Source organism: Saccopteryx leptura, chromosome 1, assembly GCF_036850995.1.
Source record: "Saccopteryx leptura isolate mSacLep1 chromosome 1, mSacLep1_pri_phased_curated, whole genome shotgun sequence".
In the NCBI taxonomy this organism is placed as follows: Eukaryota; Metazoa; Chordata; class Mammalia; order Chiroptera; family Emballonuridae; genus Saccopteryx; species Saccopteryx leptura.
This window is the reverse complement of record NC_089503.1, coordinates 239,691,281-239,703,109: the sequence shown is the minus strand read 5'-3', so window position 1 is coordinate 239,703,109 and position 11,829 is coordinate 239,691,281. Positions and strand designations below refer to the sequence as shown.

Here is an 11,829-nt window from a genome sequence, read left to right as displayed (position 1 = left end):
GCGGAAGATACGCATTAAAGCAATTTCCCCATCAAAACTGCACCAAACCAAACTAAACCAAACTGAACCAAAACAACTCTCTGATTTGAGAATGTAATCATATAATACCTACTTGGCAAAAATGTATGGTTGGCTATAGAACAAAAAGAACTGACTCTAAACTATTGCCTCTTAATCTTTTAATTAGACTAAGCCCTTCAGCAGGAAGCACAATTCATTGTTATTGAAGGGAATCAAAAGCAAATATAGACTGTGATATATCTACACACATGTGTACACATACATAATTTGATGTGTTGCTACAAATATGAATGAACACTCATGGTGAAAGTCTCAGAGTCTACAAAGAAATTTGTTTATGAGAGCCATGATTTGGAACATTAAAAAGTTCTTCTGGGAATATGATTAGGGAAAAACGTGGTGAGAGGGCGAGACTCGGCAATCCACGGGCATGTTAAAAGATGTGCACACTCTCCCGGGTGAACTCTTGCTCTGACTCCAGGCCAGGGTGTTTGCCTGGCGTGCCCTGAGTGGTTGGAAGGCCCCAGCTCCAGAGAATTTATCTGGAACCTTTCTTCTTTTTCTTCTTCTTTTTCACTGGTGTTTCATCTAGTGTAGCATCCACTGCTGCCTCAACTTGCTTCTGTAGCTTTTTCTTTTCCCTTTTTTTTTTGAGCTTTGGTGGCAAGTCTTGCTCATCAAGTGGCCACACACAGCTCTCTCCACCCTCTGCAGAAGCATCGGAGCTCTCGCCACAGTGCGGGCCTCTGAGCTGCTGTCCCACCTGGTCTCTTTTTCTCTTGGTCTTGGGTTGGGTGTAATTCTCCACAGATTTATCCTTTGCCTCTTTCTTTCTTTTCTTTCCCCTTTTCGTTTCTATCTGGGTCTCTGGAAAGTCAGGCCCTACAGCCATGACCTGTGGCTTGTTCTTCAGCTCTGCCATCCGCTTGGCAAAGTACTCCTGGATGGTGAAGGCACTGGTGGTCGTAGCGGAAGTTTCATTCTCATCTGGAGTGGTGGGACTGGAATTGTCCTAAGGTGTGGGGAAAGAGTTACAACTGGTTAAGCATCAGCTGTTTAGCTCTCAGGGCAGCCAGGAGGCCTCCAGCTGGAGCCATCAGCACTCAGCAATTAGAGACCAGGCTCATCAACCTCGCCCCGCCCCTCCCTGCTGACCTGCAAAGCAGAGAACAAGGTGGTTGAACATTACATAGGGTGGTAGGTTGAACAGACTGAAGCTACCTTCAGAAGTTAGCTGGCAAGACACGTAAATCTAAATGAAATTCTGGGTAAATAGCACCTAAGCAACAATATTATATATGATAATTACTGGTAAATTCCCAGAGTTTCAGGTGAAGAGGAGGGTTATGGAAGTCCTTGAGCTTTGTGATTTTGTTAGACGCCCAGTTCGGCTCCCTTATGGGTTACAGGCCTTTGTTCATTGATGTAGAAACTTAGATGCCACACGCAAATGTTAACCCTTCCATAACAGGAGCCAAATGCCAACCTGGAGCCTGGCATGTTGGAAACACCTTCTTTCTCCTCCAAAGGCAAAGTGTGGTCCCTAGGAAGCTGTGCGGGGGGAGAAGGTACCGGGGTTGGAAATGCATGTGTCCCACCACCCTCCCATAAAGAACAGGTTAGCTTGGGAGCCCTTTACCTCGGCTGCGGATGGAGAGCAGGGAGGTGCCCCCGTCCCTACTCTGACATGGACTAGATACTCATAGCTGTGTTACATTTTAATTTAAATAAATACATTCCACTGGAAGGCTTGAGGAGCAAGAGAAAATTCCTACCTAGTAGGCTGGGGTAAAAAAGTGAAATGTTGGTCTATCTGGGTTGCGGCAAGTGGCAGTGAGGAGATGAAAGGCGTGAGTACAAAGGGAGGTCCTTCACGCTGGAGAATATAAGGCCAATACTTTCAGGAAAGTCAATGCCTAGAATCACTCTGCCCACTTTTAAAATAGCCAAGCCACTAAACAATAAGGCTCAACTTAGGTTTTTATAATTACCTGGCTCCTTCCTTCATATTCACTTACTTGCACAGGAAGGGACTGGTTGTTCGACCCTCTCATGTTGGGAGGCGGGAAAAGAGTTTTCTGAATGACTGACTCAGTTTCTAAATTAGGATGCTACAAATAATTTAAACTTGGCAGGAAAAGCTCTAACTTTATTACAAACCAACACATATAAATGGACCATGCATTTTTTGATGGAGCAGCAGGTAAATCTTAGCTCCAGGGAATCAGAGTAGCACCACATCTGGAATTCTGGCATTACAGTGTATAAGAGGACAATTGGGTTCTGAGTGGCCATTGCCCCTCAAATAATTGTTCTGCCTGCACAGAGCGCTCTCACCAAAGGGCACCAGTACCTTACCAATAACATCACACCTCATCCAATCAACACAAATCTTATTTTACCCGGCCTAAAAAAAAAATCCAAAATCTACAGTCAAAATTTAAAACTTCAGGCCCTGGCCGCTTGGATCAGTGGTAGAGCGTCGGCCTGGCGTGCAGAAGTCCCGGGTTCAATTCCCGGCCAGGGCACACAGGAGAAGCGCCCATCTGCTTCTCCATCTCTCCCCCTCTCCTTCCTCTCTCTCTCTTCCCCTCCCGCAGCCAAGGCTCCATTGGAGCAAAGATGGCCCGGGCACTGGGGATGGCTCCTTGGCCTCTGCCCCAGGTGCTAGAGTGGCTCTGGTTGCAACAGAGCGACACCCCGGAGGGGCAGAGCATCGCCCCCTGGTGGGCAGAGCGTCGCCCCCTGGTGGGCGTGCCGGGTGGATCCCGGTCAGGCGCATGCGGGAGTCTGTCTGACTGTCTCTCCCTGTTTCCAGCTTCAGAAAAATACAAAAAAATAAATAAAATAAAATAAAACTTCAAAATGTAAAATGCAGAACATGTGGAACAAACCAACTGAACTTTGGGAAGAAGTTTAAATGTTACCTATCAGCATTTAATTTTGGCTGGAATTCCAACAGTTAATTCTGAAAAAAATTTAAAAAATAGATCAATAGATTTAAAAACAAGGTCACTATATCTTTTTGCTCCTCAAATGCTGAAAAAGAGTGGAAATCTGGAGCAGCAGAACGGAGTCCTCTCGAGGCCCCCTTGCTGTGAGCCCCCCAGTGCGACAGACAAGGAGCCACGCAGTCTCCCTGAAGGGGGCCTGCTCATGTCAAGTAGGTCTCATTGAGTTTCATGGCATTAAATTGAGCCTGTCTCACATGATTCAGCTCTTCTAGAGACTAGCTGTGTCCCAGGAACTCCAATTCAAGTAATATCCTAGGCTCCTTACCCTGCCCACCTGTCATTACCTTCTGAATTCCTGCTTTTCAGTTAAATCATGGGAACCAACTGCTGGTATTAATCACATTTTTAATTATTAAGGAATAGAAGACTATTTTTGAGTCACTTGTTAAATTCAGAGGGCCTTTCTAATCCCAGAAAATAACTGTGCTCATAATCAACTCCTCCGGTGGTAAAGATTTTAACAACCACGGGCTACTGCGCAATGGGCTTAGCAGGGCACGGAGACAGCAAGAGAGGTGCCAGCACCCGAATCCTGTTTATCCCAGGAAAGTGCGGGCAGAACACCGACTTGCTGGGAAGAGCCTTTTAATGCCAGAGGCAGCCACCCGCCCACACAGCAGCAATGCATCTGCTTTAAAAACCATAGAGACAAAGCGGGCCACAAATCTGATTCCACTAGGAGCAATGCCCAGGACTCCAATTTTACAAGCTCATAATTTATAATTTTATAAATCATAAACCCAGCTTTACTACAGCGATTCTAATCCCTGTTTCCATATTCTTGGCCATGAATATAAAAAAATGTACACCTTTTCAAGAAAACTAATACTTTTCATATCTGGTCTCAACTTCAAAGTGAACAAGCCCTGAGAAAATCAATGACTCTTTAGTATTTTGAAATAGAGACAGCTTGATCTTGCCACATTTCCGTTCAACCTTAAAAAAAAATCTTGTTAGGCCCTGGCCAGTTGGCTCAGTGGTAGAGCGTCGGCCTGGCGTGCAGAAGTCCCGGGTTCGATTTCCGGCCAGGGCACACAGGAGAAGCGCCCATCTGCTTCTCCACCCCTCCCCCTCTCCTTCCTCTCTGTCTCTCTCTTCCCCTCCTGCAGCCTAGGCTCCATTAGAGCAAGATGGCCCGGGCGCTGGGGATGGCTCCTTGGCCTCTGCCCCAGGCGCTAGAGTGGCTCTGGTCGCGGCAAAGCGATGCCCCGGAGGGGCAGAGCATCGCCCCCTGGTGGGCAGAGCATCGCCCCCTGGTGGGTGTGCCAGGTGGATCCCGGTCGGGCGCATGTGGGAGTCTGTCTGACTGTCTCTCCCCGTTTCCAGCTTCAGAAAAATACAAAAAAAAAAAAAAAAAATCTTGTTAACACCAAATATGACTTTCACTACTTTGTAAACTTTGAAAATGTTACAATTTGCTAATAGTATTCTAAAAACAAGTAAATAAATAACTTTAAAACTTCCAGTTCCATACAAAAAAATACCAAGGGAGGTGTGGTTAATGCATGAATCATCCATCTTACCAAAATTTTGATGTAAGCTTAGGGATTCAGGAAATCTCAGTAAAACAAACAAACAAAAAACAATTCCAATCCCTGCTGTGAACTAAAGGAGGTCCTCAGGTAGAACCCATAACCTCTCTGGGCCTCAGTTATCAAATCAAGTCAAATCAGTAGGTCTTGTGAAGGTCTAATATGGACTCTTCTCTGGAAAGACACGTGGGTCAGCCATTCTTCTGTGCACAGGGGGCAGAGAAGGGACAGGGAGGCGGGAGAAACAGGCAGCAGAGAGGAGCGTGGCTCACAGACAACTCTCACCCCAACGGTCCAGTCCAGATACAGAAGTAATAACACCAGTCCCCGTGCAGTCTACCTACCTGAAAAGAGTAGTGTTCTACCACCTGTAAGAAAGCACCCAGCCAAAGAGCAGCTCCAGGAACACCACTTCAGAGACTGAAGTACTGAATCGTTTTTAAAAAGCTGTTTAAAAGAACAACACTATATAGAAGCTAAAATCAATAAAAACAAAAAACTGGAGTGACTATTAACTGGAATATGAATTTATTTTAAACCTAAGGCCTGGAAATCATCCCAATACTTCTAAGAAAGGTGCTAAAAAGCTGGAACTTTTTAAAAAATAGTAATAAATTCCCATTTTGTAGTTATGGGATTGAAGGCTCTCTTTTGGTATACCAGGGCTTAAAAATCTCCACAGAGCCTCCACAGCACCTCAGTTTGCGTTCTCAAAAGGCACAGCGTGGGGAAATGTTAACGGTGCTCTCCTCTCCGGCTAGAACTGAAAATGCAGTAGGCTTCTGGAATGATAACCGGTAATGTCTCTCCTGACTTCTATGCCTCCACAGACTAAGAGTCTCTGAACCCTGCTCGGATGCCAAGAGTTTCCATCGCCGTCGACTGATGGCAGGTCAAGGCTGTGACTTGGGTCCAGTGAGGGCTAAAGGAGGAGTCTGCACTAGTGGGGACAAGGGCTCTGCCTGGGCAAGTCCCCAGTCATTTTGCTGACCATGGTGTCCTGTCATTTCAGAGGCATTGTTTGCACTCAGCTGGGCAGGGACACGTCACATGCAACTGTGCATATCCAGGACCAAGCAGAAGAATCTTTTCAAAGAAAAAGCTCAATGGACAAGGAGGGGAAATTATTAGGAAAATAGCAAAGCAGTCTTTAAAATCTCCCCCTAGATTTGTGATATATCCACTGTTCTACCTTCCCCTTAATTAGTTAGTAAGAAAGACACAAAGGCACAGGTGAAGCCTTCAACATGCCAGTCATATTTATCACATGTCGCCCCACTGGACTCTCACAGTAGCGGTCTGGGGGTGGGGGGGAATCCTCTTCATCTTTCAGAGGTCTGTCCCTCTTTCTCTATATAATTGGTCACATAATCCAGGGGCTAAGGTCCATGATCAACTTTATGAGGGAACTGATGTAAAGGCTTCATATAGGGAAAAAAATGCCACAATAGATGGATACTACTTTCCAAACAGAAAAACCTCTATTACCTAGTTTGTACTTCATATAAATAAAAAGTAGCCAAAAGCCAGGTTTTAAGAATATGATAATTTGTCAAATTAGTATATAAATTCACCTGGCAAAATGTGCATGTTATAAAACAGGAAATATAACTCAAGTCCAACTTCCCACCTAATGTAGGACTCTGCTGGACAGATGTCGGACAGCTGCCACCTGGACACTTCTGATACAGACTGACCACTTGGTATGGCAGGGAGTTCGTTCCACCATGAAGTTGCTTTGTCTGTTCTTCCTCAGTAATAGGCAGATTCAGGTGGTTTAGGACTGTGTACTGTAGGCCATGATTTGAGATGGAGAACCTTAAAACCTAAACTTATCTCTGGCAACTCCAAATTACCACTGGGATCATGGGTAGGGTTGGGTAAGATGGGGTGGGGGTATGGGAAAAGTGGATGCAAAGGACACAGGGCCTTGCAGAGAGAGATCCTTAGGATCTTAATTATAAGATCACAGTCATCTCAGATGCCTGAAAGATGCCCCAAACTATGCATGCCAACTTTTCTCAAATATCTACAGACGAAGAGCTTGCTCTGTTTTGTCTCAGCATTCTCTACAGAGGCTTTTCAGCCCAGCGCATTATCTGCTCTGGCTCTTCTGGTTCCTCTGTGTCACTTAAACATGCATACTGGGATGCATTACCAGTACGATGCCCAAATAAAGAGGCTCTTTTTGTTATTCTCATCAGAATGCTGTTAGTATCTTTTGGATAGAGAATTTAGTGAGGTATGTGGGGCATATGTACCATAAATATTAAATCTTACTACTTATGATATGCATACCAGTCCAGGGATGAGGTTTCAAAGGCAAAACCTTTCATCTCAAAGCCTTTGTCATATGTCATTGCTGATCTTAAATGACAAGATGATTGAAGCCTTTTGATTTCCATGTTAAGACGGAGATCGTGTTGCAACAGTACTCCTTCAATGAACTTTTCTCATCCAAAGAAGAAGCAGACACCATGGGCTCAAGGGCCATGGATGTAGCAATGGGGGTGCTAGCTCTGACAGCTGGCCGGGGATGAGCACGCACACACCTCCACCCCGCCCGTCGGCCGTCTGCTTGTCTTGGATTAGTCTGTGAAGAGTGAAGAAAGCTTGGCAAGTGGGTAGTTTAAAAGAACATTTTGTGTATTTTCCAAACTTTATAGCAGGACAGTTCTGACAAACAAAAATTATGTCTTGACATATTCCTGGGAGGTGGAATTTATACCCATCCACTTTGGACAGAGATAAATTCAGGTACAAAGGGATTTCATGCCTCATCAAGATGAAGAGGGTGATGGAATGTGTGGGCACTAAGCCCTTTGCCAACAGAGTGGGCAGAACGGGCTGAGGTAGTCACTCACTATGCTGGGCTACAGCGTCCTTCCAGATCCTTTATGTTAGTCACGTGCAATCACCTTCTTGAAGATCAAGTACAATACTGTCTCCTTCAACAAACCTGATCCCCTGTGGAACAGCCTCGTGATTAGCAATTAGTTACTTTTATTTCTGGTTTTGTTTAACTTGCTCCTTAGTGCATTCCCAGGGAAATGTTAAGTTCCCTGAGGACAGAGGCCATTTCTATCTCACTTGTACTGAGTACATCCTGTCCAAAAGGAACAAACGTACGGAGAGTGCTCAAGGAAAGCACAGAAGACACCAAGCCCAAGCAGATCAAGGCTGGGAAGTGCTCCCACTGAAGCATAAGCCTTGTATTTGTTGGCAGTCATCTGCACCCCAGGCAGGGCTGTGACTAGAAGGGGTTTGGAAGGGTAGGAAGGAAAGAGAGTCAGCACTCTGCAGTGTATACTCCTCCCATCCAGATAAAACCATTCCCTGCTAATCACACGCCACCTTGTCGTATGGTACAAACTGCTTCTCTAACTACTGCCAGTACATGTGAGTGCCTTTTAGTATGATCAGCCCATTAGTCCCTGTGGCCTTAGTGATGCAGAGGGACCCAGTCCAACGACCCATACATTTCTCCTCTGGTCTGTTTTCCATGTTGCCACAGCCATCATCCAGGTGATAAGCAAATCTGAAACAAGTGAGGGGCTGAGATGTACGGGAACTGCCATGTTCATTCTGTGGGGCTGGCTGAACACAGCAGTAGAACTGCCTGCCTGGGCTGGACTCTTCTTGCCATCAGAGGAAAGGCTGGAGAGCAAGAGAGCTCTAAGGCACAGCAGAGGCAGAGGTAGGAGCTCATTCTGACACAGTGCCCAGTTGGATAAAAGCTCCGCCAGAAGCCCCTGTTAGCAAATTGTCATGGTGCAGTGTACACTGTATCTTGAACTGAAAATACAACATGAGAAAGCTTCAGAATCTAGGGAGTCATTAGCTGGGTTTGCCTCCCAAGACTGAGCTAGAGCAGTGATCAACACTGCTAGTTAGGAAGCAGGAACGGTGCCACTCCATGGGCATTTCTTCCCTTGCTTTCTATGGCACCATTTTGGGTTTCATATGATTGAAAACATTTGGTGTTTTACTGACAGGAGCTATTTTTGCATTCACAAAAAGTTTATCCAAGTGTAAAATCTTGTGAATTGTGCCCCCCCCCCCCCAATCTATCTATCATTCACACCTGGAGTTAGACTAAACACATATAGTCTCAGTAATAACCAGGCTTGGAGAATCTCCCCAGGAAACCCAGTCATTGTTAGTACTAGTGAGTATCACAAGAGCTAAAAACAAATAAAAAACTCCACTGAGTGCAGGGATGTTTTGATTTGAAGTGGGGGTCAAAACCAAAAATTTATTAATAGAACTAGAGTCATGCAGCAGCTCAATTAGAAAGCACCTACAAAATGATGTGTGGCTGTGTGTGTGGTGTGTGTGCGCCTGTGCAAACAGGTCCTAGGAACCCATGGCAGGTGCAGAAGCCCACTCGGCAGGAGTTCCCGAGGGCTCTCTCTAAAACAGCACTGGTTAACTATGGCCCGCAGGCCAGGTTCAGCCTACTGCTTACCTTTGTACCCCTTTCAAGCTAAGAATGGTTTTTACACTTTAATTGGTTGGAGGGGGGAAAAAAAATCAAAAGAATATTTGGTGACATGTGAATTTCAAATATCAGTGTCTATAAATAGTTTTGAATTTCATCAGTGGTAATTTGTTTTTTCTCTAGTATATAAGTAAACATAAAAGGTGTTAAGTAAATATTTGCTGGATGAATAAAGGAGTAAATAAATTTACTATGAAACATGATCTCCTTTTTGGAAATGTTAGATATACACATACACACAAAATTGGAGGACTTCGGGTTTTGGTGAAGTTTCCTATCTCAGTATCTCGATATCTTAATGATTTTGCTAGTAAATGGTGGAGAGGCTGGTAACTGCTGTCTGATTTCAAGCAGCAAAAGATGCTAGCTAGACAAGTACAGAGTTTGGCTGTGGGGTGAGCCGGCTTCAAAGAAACCTCTTAGCAAATTGGAAGAACACACAGGTACCTTTCTAATAATTTGGCATCAGAACCTTGCTTGGAATTTAAAAACTCAGACTAATGAACTGGACATCTCAGAGAGATGATAATGGGGAAGGGACAGAATATCTTGCTTTTCACTGGACACTAGTAGAGAAATACAAATAATGCCAAATTCCTCACATGAGGGCCAATGCTAACAAAACTGTTCATTTTTTTCCACTTGCCTAGTCAGCTGCTCAAATTACTACTCATTAAGAAAAGCCAGCATAAACATGTTGTAAGAGGATGGTTCTCTATGGCAACAACTTCTCAAGTAACTGACATCAGAACTACTGACAAGAGTGACACAGCCTCTGGGGAAAAAGAGAGAAAGAAAAAAGAAGGTTTCCTTCCTCCCCGAAAGTTCTGAAGACTTGGAAAGTTGCAGCAACTCGTGTGACAACATTTCACAACACAGTAGCCATTATAAGATAAACGAGGCTCTTCCAAAGCTAGAAATGATCAATTGACCAACTCCTCTGAATGAAGTCTAAAAATAATCCAAATTGACTACGTTTTATAATTCTAGGTCAACTGGTTCCCTTCCCTGCTCTCTGGCGGCAGGACAAACAGCTTTTATAAGTATTGAAGGCTAGTATCCAAATCTCAAAACACAGCAGCAAAGGCTCACACAGGGCCTGTCTCTTTCATTTTTACTCCACAGGAAAACTGGAAAATTGCTCAAGAATCCTGACAACTCAAATTTAAGTTTCTTATTATAGAAAGTATAGCACTTTGGAAAGATTTTAGAGAACCTCATATCTGAAACTAGGAATAGAGTATGAATCTGGAATAGTCAGGATTATTTTGAAGAGGAAGGCATATTCATTTAGGCAAATAAAGGTTACAAACAAAAAAGTCCCCTCTCTCAATTCTTGTATACTATTTAAGATTAATCTTTACAAAGACTCTTTTTAATTGAGTAGAAATCAAGTAACAAATAAATGTTTTAAAAATATTTTTAGAAGTAAATTTGACAGAGCAAAATATTTCTGTGTTTAATATTTAAGTTAGTAAGAGTAATTTAAATTTGGAACTTATCGAGTCATGTAATAAAAGTAAATATGCAACAAAAAGATCTTGAGATGGCCAAGGTCCGTCAAGATCTGGCCACCCAGCCCTTCAGTAACATAGAGCAGCTACCGCTGACCTGACCGGGGCAGGGGTCCAGGCAGGAGCTCCCATCTTGGGGGAGACAGACTATAAAAAATAAAATAAAAAATAAGATCTGGGAGGATCTCATGTAACTACTCTTACAACAATAAAACATTTTTTAAAAAGTATATTGGGAGAATTTGTTTTTTGAACAGACAAAAACAAAAGAAGAAAACCAACTACAAAACAACCCATTCAACAAACCCTAACCAATTAAATTAAGATTACAATTCCAAAAAGCTCATAAAAAATAAACATTTCTGTTAAATATATAATCCTTCTTCTATATTATGCATATTAAGAATATAATCTTAGTTTTACACAGCAATATTTTTTTAAATTTTATAAGCAAGAAGGATATTAAAAGTTTAAACAAAAAAGAACAAGTAATACTGCCTCGCTACCTGCTCAAAATCCAAAATGTTTCCTGAAAGCAAGACCTGCCTCTTGTGTGCAGTGCCTGCCGGGCTCGCCTCTGTGGAAATTCAACGCCGGGTATCACAGTGCTTCTCCAACTACCAGGAATGAAGTGCCTTTAGATTTTCTCTTGAAAATCTACAATCCATTGGGGACAATATTTTTAAAAAATACTGTTAGAGTAATATAATGTTATAGTAATTAAATATATAGAAATATAGAAAAATATGGAAGATGTATAGAAATAAATTAGGATATAATATTAAAAGCCATTCAGGCAAGTGAATAAGGCTATGCCGTCTCGATAGGAATTCATCTAGTGTGTACAGATATGTAGGCAGACTCTGCCTTTCGCACAGGACCCAGTTAGTGCGTGTGTGAAGTTATATATAGATAAAAAGTGGCTTGATGGCATAAATCTGTAGGTTAACATAAACAAGAAGCTTCCCTAGGGACACCTTAAAGATGGCTTGATTTCAGTAGATTAACATAAAGAGGGCTTCCTGCTAAGAACTCCTCAAAAGGTGGTTTGATGTGATAATCCTGTAGATTGACACCTGTTAGCAGGCACTGGCCAGAAAAGGTACTCAAAGCTAAGGGACCCCCCTGCTGCAGTAGTCGCTCAGACTCCAACGTTAAACGTGGTCTGTCTCCACGCTGTTCTGACCAAGGACAGCCAAAAGGAGCATGCTGACGGGGCCCCTGTAAGCTGTACCCAAGCACGCCAA

General features: G+C 43.4%; 1 protein-coding gene across 2 annotated transcripts in view; it reads right to left on the bottom strand.

Moving 5' to 3' along the window:
• Positions 1-333: 333 nt before the first annotated feature.
• The window catches only part of PINX1 (PIN2 (TERF1) interacting telomerase inhibitor 1), an 85,885-nt gene continuing 74,389 nt past the window's right edge, over positions 334-11,829 (bottom strand). For both annotated transcript variants that reach the window (XM_066388084.1, XM_066388094.1), the window contains one exon: positions 334-1,033. In XM_066388084.1, coding sequence (XP_066244181.1) covers positions 560-1,033 — 474 coding nt within the window. In that variant the 3' untranslated portion in view covers positions 334-559. The remainder of the gene's footprint in view (positions 1,034-11,829) is intronic.